This window comes from Eucalyptus grandis, chromosome 2, assembly GCF_016545825.1.
Source record: "Eucalyptus grandis isolate ANBG69807.140 chromosome 2, ASM1654582v1, whole genome shotgun sequence".
Lineage (NCBI taxonomy): Eukaryota > Viridiplantae > Streptophyta > Magnoliopsida > Myrtales > Myrtaceae > Eucalyptus > Eucalyptus grandis.
Genome location: NC_052613.1, coordinates 53,647,721 through 53,666,190, shown reverse-complemented (window position 1 = coordinate 53,666,190; position 18,470 = coordinate 53,647,721). Strand labels below are relative to the sequence as shown.

The window sequence follows — 18,470 nt, the reverse complement described above, 5'->3', positions numbered from 1 at the left end:
AGGATCAAAACTTATGAACAATGCGTTAGACTTGCTTAAAAGTAATTTTGGACTGTTATAATACATCTCACTTGCTAAAATTTTCTACTTAAAACCTACCATGTTACTCTGTGGATCAACATCATAAATCAGTCTTTCTATTCCAAGTACTCTCTTTGACCTTAAGAGAGTAAGTTTCATATGTCAAGAAAAAAGGGTGTGTGGTTGAGATATATTTCCGGTCATTGAACTATAATCTAAATTACCTTATGTATTCAACTTTTCTTTTAAACAGACGGACTTTGAATCTTTGACTCGTATTCAACTAATATTCTCAATGAAGTGCTAACATTGTAGTCACGTGACATAGATGTGGAATACACAAGTGATTATGTTGTGGAAGTAAGTGATCAAATAATAAAATAGATAGAATAAAAAAAAAATGGGACATCATATTTACGCGGTTCGGTCGTGATGTCGTGATGACCTCACTTACATCCACGAAGAGAATTGCATCAAGCGACGTAATGGAAATTACAATCATACTTGAGTTACTAACATTTTCAATTTTTCCCAACCCCTCATTACACCAAAAAATTCATGCAGTATTTAACCCTACAAAAACTTACAAAATAATATCTCAATCTTACGAAGGAATTAACAAATCTTACTACAACATTATTCGCTTCAACACTTTTGGATATCTCCGAGGTGTAATTCACAAGCAGAAGCTCCTTTTTAATAATCTTCACAAAGAAAATTCACTTCTTATATATAGGCAAGAATTGGATCTAAAATAGGAAATCTCTTTTTAGGAAATCTTCTCAAACTAGGAAACCTATTCAAAATAAAAAACTTATTTGGATTAGGGAGCTTTACTTTTCGGATTCAAACTCGAGACATATTTTCAAAAGATTAAAATCCAAATTTTAGTGATCATTTTGCAATTCGTAGAAGATTTATATTAGGTTTATGCTTAGATTTTTTTTTTTTTTTTTTAATTATCATTGGAAGAGTATTCTTTTCCTATCAATTTTTGCAATTGACTTTACCACATGATAATTGGAGAAGATTTGTACCATAAATGCAAAATGGTCAGCTAGACATGGATGTCAAATTCTTATTTACACCATTCCAATCAAAGAATTCCTATTTATGAGGCAATATTCAACTCACATTTGCCTAAGATATTTTTGGGAAAAATCATGACGTTTTGAAGATGATGAAATAATAAAAAACTACTAATGTGTAAATTGGTTGAGTGGAATTAGATGAGAGATGTACAAGACAGTATGTAGATGGTGTCCTAATAGGATCATCTAATGATGAGGAGTGCACTATTTTATCAATGGTGAACAAAGCATCGAACATGGAGGTGTCTACAAGTTGGTGATACCCGAATAGGGACTTGATTACACTTTTTGAAATTTTTATGACTCAATTACACTTTGTGACAAGTTTTAGGACTTAATTGCATCTTTTGAAAATTTTAGGATTCGACTGCACTTTTCTGACAAGTTTTAGGACTTTTAATGAACTTATCTCTTAATTTAACTATTTGATAGAAGCGCTACACTTGAAATTAGTGGCTCATTCTTGTGTATGTCGAACCATCCTTGCATATATCAACTTGATTCTATTTATTCTGTGAAAATATATCAAGTTTTGATAATCAATCTATTCACCCCTCTAGATTACGTCTATAGCCATAACAAGTATCAATAGATGGTTGTACTAAGTTTCCTTATTTTGATCTAAATTATTGTGTTGCCATTTTAGCTTTACGGAGTCGGATGAATCTACCGTTTCGTTATATGTAGAATTCAAGGCATTATGATGGTCCCAAATGGTCATACTGGGAGATATAAGGAATAACTAAAGGAGAAAAAGAATGGTTTCACAAAGAGACCATCTCCACCTTACGTTCTGAGGTGCAAGGATCATTGGAAAAGTATGGAGAAGAGGCCCAATGCGAAGGATGACCAAACTGTTGACATCAAAATGTTGCAAATGGAGTTAAATCAACTTAAGCACGAGAAATGAAAATTGCGAATAAGAAACTTGACCAAATGAGTATGGAGATTGAGACAAAGGAAAAAGAGGCATTGCTAAAATCTGAGCATCACAAAACCTGATTGAAAGTCATAACTAGAGGACCAGTTGAAGTTAGAGCAAATAGTGTCAAATCTGGTCCTTATCTTGCTGCATAACAACTAGCGTTGGAAGCGACCGAAGCATGTCGTGAAAGTTGATGAGGGGGAGTGTTGAAGGTGTGATCGATTTCTCCAGAAAGTCTAGAGCCCACAAGTTTCTAGACCTATAGTGAGTAGGTAAAGTATATGGCTTTAGCTTAGTAGGTGGTAGGTAAGAACTGTGGTAAATGAAATGGCCAGCATGCATTTTTAGAGGAGTCCACGTAAAAGACTTTCTTGGAGAATGTCGTTGATGAAGGCTATGAATAGCCTAGCGCTCTTCATGTGTGTATACAGCCAAAAGGTCGGTGCACAGTTGTAGAGAATAGAAAGAAAAGAAAGAGTGAAGGAGAGTGAGAGTGAGTCTCCATTCGTGAGAAAAGTGAGGTCTGTGTGGTGTGAGCTAATTTTGAGTGAGTGAGTGTAGAATAAGTGTGTTTATGGTAAGTATTTTATAAAAACTGGAGGTATATTGCTATTTTGAGAAATTGCAATACAAGTCTCACTCAACAAGTGATATCAAGACATGCTACGCAACTCAACAGTAAAGCTTTACAAAGAGTCCACAAAGAAAGTAGGGAAAATAAAATAAATAGTTCATAAACATTGACTCAACGTGTAATGTGTTCCATAAACTTTTAATTTGTTTAATATGATTCATAATTTTTTTTTATGTAAATATGTAAATATCATTAGTCAAATGAGGTACAAAAGATTAAAAGAATTCCCTAACAATTCACATAAACTACTTATTTGAGAAGATTGAGGAAGGAAGCCTCCATATGGTAGCCAATAAAACATTTACCTAGGAAGTCTCCATATAGTGGTCCGTAAACTTGAAACCAGTGTGCAATGTAGCTTATGAACTTTTAATTTGTTTAATAAAATTTCTAGAGTTTTGGTACATCTTCAACTTAGTCCCTGAACTATGTAAAAATGTTCAATGTAGCCTCTGAACTTGAATCAATGGAATGATAACATTAAAAATCTTTATATAGTTCAAGGACTAAGTTGAACATATATCAAAAGTCTAGGAAAATTCCAAATAAGGGCTTGAAGTACTCTCATTTTTCTCAAATAAGAACATGAAGTAGTTGTGGTAGTATCAAATAAAGGCCTGAAGTGGTTATGGTAGTCTCAAAATAAGAGCCTAACCTTATTAATAGGGGTGAGTATAGTCTGGGTTGGGGTGGGGACGATTTTGTTTCAATTGTAAGTTTCGACTCTTACGCTCTGCAAGGAGGTAGGACAAAAGTCTGAGAGTGAAAATTAGAATAAGAATAGAGTAGGACTGACAAAAAAAAACTGTAAAAAAATTATATTCTTTTATTCTCGGGAGTATATTTGGAACAGAAATCCGTTTAGTTAGATTTTTGTTCCCGAAAATAAATTTGGAACAGAATGAAGAAATAAAAAAAAAAAAGTTGATTCTTTATTTTCGGAACAATTTTAGAATCAAGTTAACCCATTTTTCTCCTCTTCTTCTTCTTCCCTCTCCTTCTTCCACTACTGTTGCCATTAGCCATTGCCGCCACCGTCGTCCACCATCACTGGTTGTCAGTGATCGGAGAGGCGAGGTCTGGCGAGCTTAGTAAAGCCTCGTTGGTGGCTAGACAGGACTCCCCCGGCCTACGGCAAGCCTCAGCTGTTGAGGCGCAGCCTTCCTAAGGGCCGGCAACACTCCGATGAGGTCATTGGCCGAAGCTTGAAGAGAAAGGAAAAAAAAAAAAAGAAGAAAAAATAAAATAAATCATTAAAAAATTAAAAGAAAATGATTTGGATTAAAAATTTTGAGAACGGTATGATATGCAATTCTATCCTAGGGTTTGAAATTTTGAATAGTTACCAAACGCCTTAAAATGCTTAGAAATTATTCCTAATAACAGAATAAAAAAGAATCATTTCTAATTAGAAATTGTTCTCGAAAACAAAATGGTTACCAAACGCATTCTAAGGATTGACTCCGAAAATTGGAACCAAGAACCACCTGTTAATTTCATGAATTCACCTGAGAATTGGACTATTGGTTTGATCCGATTCTCAAGTGGGTCTATGGAACCAATCCCACCAAGCTTTACGCATCAACACCGTAATACGCAACAAAGAATTACAAAATAGAATCACCTTATTAAAGACACTTCCAGTTAGAGACAATGAATCAACAATATTAGTACGTGGAAAGTTTGTAAGAAAGGGAGCATGCTCACCAAACTTTGTAAATGGGCAAAACATATAGTTATCCAACATAAAAACTAGTCGATAGCTTAGGAACTTAAGATTTTTTATTTTTAAAAATTAAAAATTAAATTTATTTATTTATATAACCGGTTCGGTCCACTGAAATCGATAACTGAATTGGTATCCACCGATTCCAATTTATTGAAATCGGGAATCATATCAATTTTCTTAGGAACCATTGGTTCTTGGGTGGTTTGGTCCAGTTCCAGGTGACCTGGGTGATTTCAGGTTCTTTTGCACACCTTACTTTTTAGTTGTTGGCTGCTAGATATTTCAGCCAATCAATGGCATTTTCGTTAAAAGAACAATTCTAATTTTAAATTATTATTTTCTTCTCTCTTTTTTTTGGCAAGTGCCGGTGAGGGCCTAGCGATCCTTGCCTAAATCTAGATAGGGCTAACCTTGCTTGAGGCCGGCGAGGGCGGCCCTTGCCTATGGAACTTGAGGGTAGCCTCGCCAAGGGCACAAACTCTATGGGCGTCGCTAGTGGTCGGCCATTGCTTGAGACTGGCCACCAACGAAGAAGAAAGGCAAAACCATAAAAAAGAAAGAAAAGAGGAAAAAAGAAAGAAATAACTCAAAAATGTAAAGGATAAAAATGTCATTGACCAACTGGAAAGTCAAGTCCTTTGAAATTGATATAGCTATTTCAAGCCGTCATTTGAAACATAATCAAATTCAAGCATTTATTTGAGAAAATAAAGGCACTTTAATTTCTTATTTAGGTTCCGTTTGTTTCACAGAAAATAATTTTTGGAAAAACATTTTCTGGATTTTCAAGCGTTCGTTTCATGAAAAATGAATTCTTGAGGAAAATGTTTTCCATGAAATGAAAAAAGTCTTCTACATTAGGGGACAATATTTTCCACTTTTGAAAAGTGGAAAACAATTTTCTCACATCTCTTTTATCTCACACCTCTAGAAATCCTCACTTCCTCCTCCCATTTCTTCTTCTTATTTTCTTTTTTATTCAAATTATTTTTTAATTTTCTTTTTCTTTTTAATTCGAATTATTTTAATTTCCTTTCTCTTTTCTTTTTTCTTTTTCTTTTCATTGTTTCCCATCTTCTTCTTTCTTGGCTAGTCGTCGGTTGTTGCCAAGCGAACCTCGAGCTCGTTGATCTCGAGCTCGTGCTCTGCACTCTTGCTTATCATTTTCTTTATTTACTATACCCTGCAGTTGTACATTGTGCAAATGGCTCTACATGCTTTGCTTTCTTTTTCTTTTGTTTATTAGAACACAAAAGACATATTGAGAAAATAGGCCACTCAACTAGAGGATTCTCATTAGGGTTGTACATGCTTTGCTTCTTTTCTCTTTTGCTTCTTTTTAAAATCCGTACGAACATTTTTTAGAATAGATAAGCGTTTGGTGACAATGAGGGAACAAAGATATGAAGCAAATTTGTCTGGATTTAAAAGCAAGTTTATATTTGATGAATTTATAGATCGGTAAATGATGCAGACCTAAGTGGTGAAGTCTTAGAAAATATTTTCTTTACCGAACAATAGAAAATGTTTTTGAAACATTTTCAGATTTTAACCAAACACCAGAAAATATTGTCATTTTCCTGGAAAATGACTTCTGGGAAAATATTTTCCGAAAATGGCCCATTTTCCGCGAAACGAACGGACCCTTAGAATTTTCCCAAATTCCATCGACCCACAATTAAAAGTTTTGGGAACACATTGGCTAAATAAAAAATTTAGGGATCATATTGCATATTGAACTAAAGTTTAGGGATTTTTTTAGTCATCATCCTAAGAAAGCAATTCACGTGTGCCGAAATCTCATAAATATGATTATCATTGTGCTTCATTGATGATTTACCAAATAGCTTGACACTCATCGTGAAAAGTATAGATGCTTAAATTAAGTTAGCTTATACTAAGTAACTCAAATAAGAATTGTATAACCCAACACTTTTTGATAACCTAAATTCGAGAAAAGTTGATGATCTACTCTAGTTAAGACTTGTAGTTTCTTGAAAAAGTTTGTTAAACTCAAAGTGTTAATAGGAGAACATAATGCAAATAAATGCTGCTAAACGATAAAAAAAAATCAACTAAACATTGATAAGTAACTTAAATAAGAGTTAATCACCCAATATTATGCGGTAGTTTAATGGAAGAAAAATTGATGAGTCATACTAATTTAGGTTAGTAGTTTCTAAAGAGAGTTAGTAAAGGTAAGAAACTATTAATAAAGGCAAACAAAGGTTGATAATTCAACGGAGAGGTTGATAAGATCTAAGAAAAATAATTAAACGTTGGTAAGTTGTTCAAATGATGAGAGTCGATAGTTTAATCTTACAAAAGTTGGTAAGTCGCCTTAAATTAGGTTAGTAGATACATAGAAGAGTTAGTAAATTTAGCAAGTTATGGTAAGTTAGTAAAAATTGCTAATTTGCAAACTATCAAAAAGTGGGTAATTTTATAAGTGTTGGTCCACCAATATATCTGGAGAAAGGGAACACCACTATTTCTTTCATCAGCATTTTTTTTAATACTTTCCAATACTCATTGAAATCGCCTACATGGAGAAATAATTTATATTTTCATAGACAAAATAATAGAATTCTGCCCAAGTTTTTCTAGCAGCCGACAAAATTTTAGTCTTCTCATTTAAATATCTGTTGGCTCATGTTTTGGACTCTGACAATGGAAAGCAGATAATTCCTTCCCTGTGTTGTAGTGAATGACATGCATTCTTTAACCCAGCAGATCTAGTTGAAATCAATGAAGGAAAAAAGCGCAAAAAATACATGCAAAAAGCACATAAAAAATACCTCCCTAATTCCCGCTCCACCTTTTTGACAGATTATAGGTTAGTTTACACATTACCCATACAAGAAAAGCACATACCAATAATATCACATAAAGAAAGTATATGTATGATTTTGATCAGGCAACTAAATAACCCTCTGGGATAAAATAAATAATAGGGTTTAATTAATAAATTAGATCGCATCGCTTGAGAACAAATACAAAGTCGTGACTTGTGAGTAATAAGTTTCATTTTTTTTTTCAGGCGACCCTACCGTAGTGAAGCACCATGATGTGGTCCGATGCCGTTGCGGACTCAGGAAGCAAAGTCACCACATCGCTTGGACTCCAAATGTTATCTCTTACTTGCTGCAACGTCAAGAAAGGCAGCAGCTTTTGGCCTCTACATGTTATCTCAACCTGCTGATTTTCCATCACACAAAAACAACATAGATTATGGTTAACCGCACATTGAAACTTGCATAATATTATAGAGGCAGCTAGCACAATCCAAATATGTGCATGTGTCAAGTGATCACGCGCACTTGTGTTCGAGTCATCTATGCATATGATGTTCATCATAAGAAAATTAAGAATCCATATAAATTTCATGGTTATTGGAGTAAAAAAGTAATAGCATCCTCAAGAATCCTTTAAAAAAATTGATTTTATTACATTCACATCCACTATCAATGTAAGAAATGAATTATACATTCATCATTAGATTAATGACAAGTAAAAGAGTTCAGTTAAAAAACTAACTCAAAGCACATGCCACTCATCCAAGAATGAAACACATGAGAAACTTTTTTTTACAGAAGCAGCGGAATATGCTCCATAAATTTGAGATATCGACACATGCACAATAGTCTTAGTATGCACATTCAAGCAATATTTTAGATGAATCTTTTCATCAGACCCACCGATTCTCTAGCTCGTAAGGTATGTTGTGTAATCACAACCCTTTAGTCTTTTATCACGTTAGAATCCATGTATTTCCTCATATCCACGAGAAAATAATATGAACAAGCACGTCACATCAACTTGAAAAAAGAAACGCAAATTTGAATGATTCAAAAACACCATAAGAAATACGCACGATATATTAGGTAGCTCCCCAAAAGTCATCATATTCCATTCTAGTTGTCGGCCTCGTTTCTTGCACCCCTTCCTTCACGTTGCTCTCAAAACCCTAGCTTGAAGGATCATATAAGTTCCTCCACGAACTACCCACCGCACCATGAATTTAATATGTTCTCTTGGAGTATTATATAATCCTTAAAGAAGCGGGAAAAGTGGTGCTTCATAGGAATCGTTAATGGACCGTTTAATGTTCGAGCCTATTTCACCTACCTACTACGTGTCGACAGAAATAAGAAAAAAGAGCAAGATAAATATAGGGTATCAAAGTCAATTTTTCAACTATGGAACGTGCCTCGTACATGCTTTTCCTTAGACGTCCGTGTCAACAACTAGGAGTCGAATGATTCTGTTGTACGAATCGTTCCCCACGAATTGCTTTTCTTCGACGTAAATCATGAAGGTGTTTGTGTGGCTTCATTTCGTCCAAAATCATTCTATGTTTTATATTGATTCTGCGGTTGGTCGTGGGGAGGATGTGATGGGGTGACATTGATTTCATGTGTGCACACACATTATGTCCACCAAAGGGCCCCGTTTGGAGTACTTTGATGGGCCCTTCTTTTAGCACCATCGGTTGAAATTTAAAAAGGGAGTCGACGGTCCTACTCGAGCCGTCCAAGGATGAGGTCAAGGATGCGAGAAGCATGACGAGAGGATTGGGAAACGAAGATTTTTGGGCAAAGTTGGGAAACAACACTAGGGCTTACACGGATTACTCGAAGGATAGACAGAGGACATGTAATTTGGGTAAGTTTATGGTACGCTACTGCTGGACAAGTGAAGAAGAGTCAATTCTAAGTCTATGAATCGCCCACATTTCATCTTAGCCCATGAATCGCCGCTCCTACCCCCTTAGGCCGCCGCCAGCCCCTCTGAAGACGCCGTCGTCGCTTCAAGATTCGAGCCATCACCTCTGCCGCCACAGTGTGCCCGGGTTCGTTCGCCTCTCTCTTCTCTTGGATCGCCACATGTGGGTGGGTGTGTCGACACAGAGATGGAGAGATGCGCGAGCCACTGTCTAGGCAGTGGAGGTGGTGGCGCGATGGCGGCGTGGTTTCAGCGTCATTTGGTGGGGCTATGAGAGGAGGCGATTGGTGGGGGAGTGGGGCAGCGACGAAGGACTAGGACTATTGCGACTAAGGCAATGGGAGTGTAAAAGAGAGAGAGTTAGGCTAAGGTGGAATTTTTTCTTGTTCTAGGTTCAGTTCACTTGAATTATTTTTATGAAGCCGTAAGTTCCTTCCACCTGTCCAGGAAGAGGCACAGCCTTTCCCTAAGGCAAGGAGATAAGTTCAAGGCGTGTTCATCCATGCCAAGTCTAAAAACTATAGCATGGTATATTCAAGCCTTTCAAGTCATTAATGAACTCTTCTTAGACATGCAGAAGGACATATGGGAATTCAATCTAGGGGCTAGATGAAGTAAAAGCAGAAAGCTTTTTGTGTTTTTAATAACCATAGATATTTGAATCTATTGGCTAAATAGCTATAATTATGGATACACGCAAAACACTTTGTCAATATATATCTGATAAGATTTTATCTACAAGGTGATGGGTATGGCACTATGATTTTTTTAAGTGAGAAATTCTATGATTTAAATATGGTGTTGATGTATATATTCGAATTAAACACTAAATCATTTAGGAAATCCATGGAAGCTTAAGAATCGATACATAGCATAGTCTCTAGATAGACTACATGAATGGCATGCATCGCATGAATTCATTTACAAATTACCAGAGGAAATTAGTTCCGCAATTCTAAATTCAGAAGAAATTGTCAAACCAATGCCAGTCATGGCTGACCGAATTCAATAAAAAACACGAAAACTTCATAAGGAATCAAAAGGCAAAGAGAACTTTGAGTGCAATATACTCCTGCACTGCTTTCGCGTGAATAATCAATCAATAAAGTACATGAACGTGTAGTAGGTTTTGGCAGCTTAATACAGCTGTTTCTTTAGAAAATGGTTGGTGAAATACATATGGATTGTTTATGGTGTCATGTCCTAACTTCACGGAATGAAAGCATAAGATTAAAAAAAAGAAAAAAAAAAGGCGGCATTAGGACATTGAAGTACGCAAGTTTTTATTGACCAAACGACAACCGGATATAGTTCATATCAGCGAGCTAATGTGAGTATTCTTCTTGTTACAGAAAAAAACGAGCAACACAAAGCTAAGGATATCTGTAGTATTGAGGGCAGGGTTGTTCAACTGATTTTTATGTTGTTTTTGTGAACTCTTGGATCTAATACTAATTACGGAGACTTGATTATCGCCTTACCTCCACTAAGTTCATAAGGCACACCTTTTTATTGCTTGGCGATCGAGCTAAAAATATCTTCATGAAATTCTCGTCGATGCGTGTAGTAGCATCCACTGAGAAGAGATGTAGATGAACAAGTATTTTCAGTACTAATAATTTCGATACAGGCTAATTGGAAGTGTGAAAACCCCAGAATATTGCCCTTGTGATCCCTGAAGGAACATTTTAATGGTTTTTTGCATGTCATTGAGAACATGCAGCACACGCATTCTTATAAAGTTCCCATGTTCTTCTGTTCATTGACTCGAGGTTTCTAAATCCAGAGTGAATGCACCGTGTAATGTATAGTTGATATCTCCATTCTATCTTTGGATTCGATTAAGCTTGGTTCTTCTCGTTAACTAAGTGGACCTCCTAAATACTGCTTTCTATTCTCCTGTACTAAGAGGATGCCATCTCTACTAGGTGTTTCCGCGTACTGTTAGGTGTCACTTGCCTTGGAAAAGGAATTGACCTAATCAATGCAATGTATAGCTGCATCAATTTTATTCTCTAGCTAATCAGAGCTAATGTAAACGGGCGGAGCAGCACTTTTCGGATAAACCATCTAAAACACTTCATGAAACATCAAACATCATATTTAAGCTCCATTTAGTACTCTCTCTCTCTCTCTCTCTCTCTGGGGGCTAAAATATCATCAAGTTTTGGGGTTGAAATTCTTCCAATTGCAAATGCAAGGGCATTTTCTGTCAAAGACGCATAAACTTTTCTCAAGCTTGATCGTTTCTAAAATATTCTTTTACTTCTGCTTTTAGTACCTTACGATGTGAGGGGTCTAATTATTGCTTTAAATGGCAGAACCGATTTCTTCCTTTTTCCTTGATCCATTTTCCTTTTCTTTTGTGTAATATCCTTCTTTTCAAGTCATGAGAGAGGTGGTAGGTGGGTGATATATATTATGAAATGATGTCTACCCTCAAGCATTTCACTGTAATCTTTTTTACTTAGACCCATAACAATAAAAACTGTAACTGATTATGACAATTTGTTTCCCTGACAAGACAAGACAAAGATCTCGTCTTATTTCCCTAAGGAAGAAGATGGAACATAAACTGAACCGATGGCAAGCTTTATCTAAAAAGACGACGACTGCAGCAACATATACTCTCTACCTAAATATGATAATTTCACAAGGAATAAGCCAGACTAGAAAACAATTTCCAGATCTTCTGTTTCTATTATGCTTCCAAATGCCGACCATGTCCATGCATGAACATAACCGATCATTGAAGGAATAGCTTGTTTACCCATGAAGCCGTTTAATCTTGGTCAAATGCAAATTAGCTAATTATTCTATCATACTGAGAGGAATTTAGCAAACTTAATCAGCTAGCTAAGCTCTTTATCCTCGTTAAAACTTAAAACGTGGGCTAAATATAAAATGCAACGATTGTTGTACATACCTCTGCTTCGCTATCCAGTCTCAACTTCCTGACCAAGTACTTCATTAAAAATCGGACTGTCATCCTTCCGTCCCTGAAGGTTATGACAAATAAGAGAAAAAATCTCAGAAAATCTATATCACAATTGAGACAGCCACAGAGAGCATAAAAACCCAAATGGAAGCTTATATATGTGCATTACTTGACTCTGAGGTAAATCTTGGGTATTTGGGGCAAGAATGGTTCTTTATCTCTGCATTCGGGAAACAAATAGAAGAAAATACATTAGAAAGAGCATTACAAAAGTCTCAGATAAAGCGGCTTTAGAAAATAATGATGGTGGAAAGAAACGAGTGGGGACTAGTGATCTTTGTACGTGCGTTGCCTCTTTTTCACTTACTGATTTTGTGATGCTCGTAACACGAACCAAACTCCAGGGTAAGTTCTCTTTGGAGCGTCGATGACCCTAAAATCCATGCTCGACCCCGATGCTCCATCTACTTGTAGTTGAAGTTGAAAGGAAGGAGGAAGATTTGACCGGGGTGGTATTAGAGAAGAAGATGAGGAACACTGGAGCGACGGCGACAACGAGAAATTGGGCCAATTGAACCCATGAGTGGGAAAAGTCGAACTACCTGTAGGGGGTTGAAAGAGATAAGATGAGCTATGATTAGTACTTCTACCACTAGCAAAACTGGTAATTGGCCTAGAATCTCTAAGATTAGGCACATCGAAGATGGGGGTTAAGGGCGGTGTCGGGTGCCAAGAACATCCGCTTGGTAATAGATCGAGCTCGACCGATACTCCGTGGTTAATTCCTTGACCAGTTGGCTCGATCCGATCACACTTCTTGTCACCGTTGTTCGCTCTAGTATGGCTACATATGCTTAGTTGTAGCCACGCCTCATCCTTCTCTTCTTGATCTCCAACATCCTTTGAGCTTGATGAGGCCTCCTCATTGATACTGTTAGTTCTTGATTCATCTTCAGCCATTTGACCAAGATGAAGATCAACTGCTAGATCAGACACAACACACGCAGGACCAGGCGGATTACGACACGGTTTGCCAGGAAGCTGATCTCGAGCTAGAACCATGATCATGCCACAGGAACCCAAGACCCGACCTGCCCCTTTCGATGATGAAACCTGATAACAATATTATCTCCCTCAAGCTTGTTCTTTATCTGGGCTTGAGCCATGGATTGAGATAAAGTTGTGGGATCTGAGCTCTATCTGGGGAGCCTGGCTTCGACTGACGCATGTTGCTTGAGAATCGGGAGATCAAGATAGACGAGAGGGATGGGTGTTGTGTCCACAAGGGACTTTACAGGCTTATTCATGGTGGACGAAGTGGTTTAGTTTACGGAAGGAAGAAAAAATGAACATGGATCTTGCAAAAGCCAAACCCACTTTCCATCAATTCTCTACGTTTGGACGCTTGTGGAGAAGAAGTCGTTTGACAGAGAGAGAGAGAGAGAGAGAGAGAGAGAGAGAGAGAGAGGCAGTCGCATGAGTTAATGAAATAGTGTACGCGCCTCTTCGTTCTTATATTTTAAAAAGCGGCCCAACAATCATTCCTTTTTAGGCTTTTCCCAGAATTCATTAGGCACTAGGAGGAGGTTCTTCCCATTCTCGAGATTCAAAGAACGTATCAACGAGTTTTGACTATTATTATGTGACCATATCAATTCCTTTTTTTTTTAATAATAATTTCACTATTTTTGTAAGTGCAACTTACGGTTCCGCTTCCGATGATTTTAAAATTGTTTTTAATGGTGCCATTTCTCACGTTTGTATAGATAAATCAAAATTCTATATTATACGTGGATATGCGCAATAATAATTATAGATTGTTTTAATTATTGCAAATAACATTGATTCATTGTGTAATATAGCAAAACTATTTTAGAGAATAACATTGCTTTAAAGGAATGGGACCCTAATCTAAATTTATAGCGGTGATTTTTATTTTTTACATTTTTGTTGCTACCCTTTTATACCATATGTTATGAGGGAGAGAATTCGACTCAGAGGAGACAATTTTGGGCAATGCACATGTAATGTGCAGATGCGAGTACCCATTTTAGTGCGTGCTTAACGTTAGCACCTAATTCTTCAACATTAAATTTTAAGAAGTGTCTAATGTAAATGCTGGAGCTTCTATTAGAAAGTGCCAATGTGCATACTTTTGGGTTGTGAATAGCAAGGAATAAATTTTGTTTCCATCTCGATCCAGCACTCGACGTGTTTAATGCAAACGTCAGTAAGATTTAATAGATTTATCACATAAACTCATAATTTTACATTAATGGAAAATGAATCAACCGTCTCCCTTTTTCTCCCTGCGGGCGCGTAGTGGGAGCATCGCGGAGAGAAAGGGAGAGGGGGGCCGGGGGGATCGATTTCACCACGGATTGGACGTTATTGGCTTATGAGACATTGAGGAGAGTACCGAAGAACTGGATAGTTTTGAGCGAATTCACGTCTGATGCGGGATCATCGGGCTTTGCGGATCCATTCAAGTTGAAGATATTGATTATGCAAGAGAGTTGCCGATTCGATGGACAAATTGCCGAATTCATGGTTTTTTATATCAATTTACAAGCTTGTTATCGATTCTGAGACTACCAATCGATTATTTGGGAGCCAATGGCTGTTTTGGACAATTTCCTTTGCTATTTGATGACCTTTTAAAGTGTCAACTAGGCTTCCGAGGATGATAAACGAATTTAGAGTGTAATTGTAATTATTTTGTGTCTAGTCAAGTGTCATTAGTGAGTCTTAAGTGGGTTGTAAATTCCAAGAGTCAAAGTTCTTGTCTCAAAGTATTTTAATGCATTTTCTAGTTCCTAATTTTTATTGTGCTTTCTAGTTCATGTGACATTAATGTTGGGTAGTTTCCGTGTCTTTAGTGTTTAATCTATTTCTTATGTAATAATCTCTCTATATAATGAGATGAATTCTTAAATGTAAGACTGTTAATTTTGAGTAAATGAATATTTGAGATTTTTTTGTGAGCAAAAACCTTTGAAGAGTGGATTACTCATGATTTCTATATCCTTGAAAGGTTGATTCTTTCTCGGTGGTGAGCCAAAGAAGCACTGTATCAGGTTGGTAATTTTCCTGTAAGCCTTGGTGGTGAGCTTCTTCAATCCCAAAATCCTATATCCTCAGTTGGTGATTTCTATAGGCCTTGGTAGTGAGTTTCGTCAATTCCAATCTTGATCCCTAGCTGGTGGAACATCTTGTATGCCTTGTCCTGATCATATTCTATCCTGCATTTTGCATACATCCATCTCATAAACTCTATTCCATCAATATCACTCAAAATGACTCTCGCCCATCTTGTAATTGCGTCAACGTCGTGCGAGAATTGACAAGAAACAAACAAGTCTATGTAGGAGAGAAGCAATGAGAAGAGAGACCAGCGCTTTGCAAAGAGAGGGAAATGAGTGTTGCGAAAAGTGAGCGATCGAACAATAATATCAATAGAAGAAGAAAATAAATCGGACACTAGATTTACGTAGTTCGATCGTAAAGACCTACGTCTACAGGGAGAGCAGCAGCGAATTTCACTATAGACCAAACGATACAAGGAGATTACACACTCAAATCACTCAAACACTCTCTCAGTGTTTCCCAAATCCCAATAACGCACGCAGTATTTAGCCCTGAAATTTCTCAAGAAATAATTTTTCAATTTCACGAAGGAATTACACGCAAATCTTACTACAAGATTTAATTGGCTTCAACACTAAACTTCTTGGATGTAATTCACGAACGATAAAGAAAATCCCTCCCAAGCACTCAACGACAAGACGACGCTTCAAGACCAATTCTTCATGATCAACCCTCTTACCACTCACGGCCACAAGTCTATATATAAATAAGCGATACCCTTATTCTTTTGTCAACTTCTCATAGGATTATGTTTCCTATCTTAAACGATTTTATCCAAAATATATCTCTGTATATTTTAAACAAAATCTAAATCCAAGTGAAAGTTGGACTTTCCTACTTTAGTGGCCAAACTCTCCAACGCAGATTTGAATTTTGAGAAGTTGATCTTCGGATCTTCTTTGCTCGATTTCGAACGTCTGCAACATATTTAATTCGGAATATTCGAAATTTCACGTTGGACTCAAACTCGATACATATTTTAACAAAGAGGGAGAGGAGATCGAGTGTGACAACGAGTGAGGGTTCCGAAGAGTCAGTGGTGCATGATTTGAGGTGAGAAACGAGAGTCAAGTGAAAGCGCGGAGAAGAGAGTTGCGGAAGGAAAGGAGAAGAGGAAAAGGAGTTTTGCCAGAGGTGATGGAGGTTTGGCACAATGCAGATTATGTCGATATCCATCAACGGCGGCGGCCATTGAATGGTAGCTGCTTCTTTTTGAGTTTTTTCTGTGCCATGAATGGGAGGGAGGAAAGTGATCAGTTTTTTAGAAAAGTGGATGGTAAAGAATAGTAATTTTGAAAAGTAATTCCATATTTTTAGATTTAGGAATACACTTTTCTAATTTTATGCATGAATTTTTTTGTTAATCAGAAAGTATTTTCAGTTGACTAATCGTTTCGCATAATCAAATGGGTGAAAGTCTGAGAAAAAAAAAACTAAATGCAAAAAAATACTTTCATTCAAACAAACACTCCCTTAATCTCAATCAAAATGTCATTGACCATAAATTCTAGTTCATTACAATATACAAGAGTGAAAATGGGGAAAGGATGCATTTGGCTTAAAGTTCCATGCGATCATGCCACGCGGTGCAACCACGTAAAAACATCAATTAACTTTCAAATTTGCAAATAAAATGAAAAAGAAAAAGTTAATTTTGTTTTCGAAGAAATATCCAACTCTTAACGCATCATATTCATTTATTAAGTTATTTCACAAGATCATGTAAGCAAGTTAGTTGAGAAAACTATGCTATGAGATGCCAAAATTGTCATCATTTGTTGGTTGTAATGGGATCTTATTCAATTTCCTTTCCTTATGATTGTTGAAAAACCAGAGAACGAGAATAAGTGACTCCAAAGTACGCACGAGAGACTAAAATATTGGGCAAAGATAAAGTGAACGACCTTCACTAATTTACGGTCATCAACATATGATAAGTATTTTTAGTATTCGATGACGTTACAGATTTCTACATGATTTATTATCTAGAAGATACGTGATAACAAATCACATCGACTATATTTTAAACAATAACGATTTACGTGCAGCTATTTTTATAAATACAACTCACATATGTCTAAGACAGAATTGTCTCTCCTTACAAGTTCAGTTAAGCGCCTTGATTAAGGGTTGAGTGGTTCTATTGATTTGGTTAATAGTTGGTTTATTTTGGGTAACAATAAGAATTTAGGTTTTGGGAATTGGCATTTTTGGAAGAAAATGAAATCTTTGTAGATAGGGTAGAAGGATAACTGATGTGAGAATGTGATAGGGTACAAGGATAATTGATGTAAGCATGCAAAATCGTTGTTCTAAGATAAATCTTTTGTATGTGTTTGGTATTTTTCAAAAGTAAGGATACGTAAGTGGTCATTGTGTGAAATATGAATATGCTTTTGATATTTTTCCACCGAAGATATTGATCATAAATCTTATAACTAACAATAGAAAAGGGGATTTACTTGATCGTTGTTGTTTAGAGATTCAAATCCGACATATGAGCCTAATGCAAGTATGACCAAGTAATAAAGATGTTGCAGCTTTATTTTTTTCATCATTATTTACTATAAGGAATCCATCTTTAAAGCGTCCCTCATTAATTTAAAATCTACATCTCTCCTGTTGCAGCATTCTTTGTTCCCATTCGACAAAACCAAGGTCTTCCTGCTCTGCTTTGTGCATTACACAGCTGTAGGCATATCTTAGATGAGATCGGCAAGGGATTTTATCTGATCTTGTCATCAATACGTCATCAATATCATCATCATTAATCGCCTCTAAGACAATACCACAATTATTTGTTCTATTGTCTTGTTCAGAGAGAGAGAGAAAGAGATTTGCATGTGCATGGGGCATAATGAGTTCTACAGTCAGGCCATGTGAATGTGGGGAATACACTGCAATTGCAGGTGGGGTTTCTTCACCTGTCGAGACTTGCGCATTCGCCAATCGAGCTTGCACTTTCTTCTGTCAAGAAACGAACCCAGGCTTCCTCTTTTTCCCTTGTTTTATTCAATTCTTTCTTCCACGAATGTCATCTGTCGTTCCAGTCTGCTTATCAGACTAGCGAGAGTTCCTGACAATCCTTTCTTTTTGTTTTTCTTCACCAGATCGAACGCGAGTTTGCTTGAGCTGTTCTGTTCATAGTGAAAAAAGAAGAAAGAAAATCGAGCGGTTTCTGATTACGCAATGAACAGCAATCACCCAGGATTAGAAATGAAGCAACCCCTCGAAAAGCTTTTGTCGCCTTTGGCTTTTTG

General features: G+C 36.6%; 1 protein-coding gene across 2 annotated transcripts; it reads right to left on the bottom strand.

Moving 5' to 3' along the window:
- Positions 1–7,195: 7,195 nt before the first annotated feature.
- Positions 7,196–13,549, bottom strand: LOC104433721. 2 transcript variants are annotated; one of them, XM_010046565.3, is made up of 4 exons: positions 12,431–13,549; positions 12,233–12,283; positions 12,052–12,124; positions 7,196–7,598 (listed from the first exon to the last, which is right to left on the bottom strand). In XM_010046565.3, the coding sequence occupies exons 1-4, from the start codon at positions 13,129–13,131 to the stop codon at positions 7,437–7,439; spliced, it is 987 nt and encodes a 328-aa protein (XP_010044867.1). In that variant the 5' UTR covers positions 13,132–13,549; the 3' UTR covers positions 7,196–7,436. The 2 variants fall into 2 exon arrangements, with proteins under 2 accessions (XP_010044867.1, XP_010044868.1); XM_010046566.3 differs by having other exon boundaries at positions 7,196–7,595.
- Positions 13,550–18,470: the final 4,921 nt, after the last annotated feature.

Coding starts and splice junctions, on each gene's coding strand:
- LOC104433721 (XM_010046565.3), bottom strand. CDS start 13,131: ATGATCATGGTTCTAGCTCGAGATCAGCTTCCTGGCAAACCGTGTCGT. Junction 12,125..12,232: donor AAGATTTACCTCAGAGTCAA/GTAATGCACATA, acceptor CATAACCTTCAG/GGACGGAAGGATGACAGTCC. Junction 7,599..12,051: donor GACTGGATAGCGAAGCAGAG/GTATGTACAACA, acceptor ATGGAAAATCAG/CAGGTTGAGATAACATGTAG.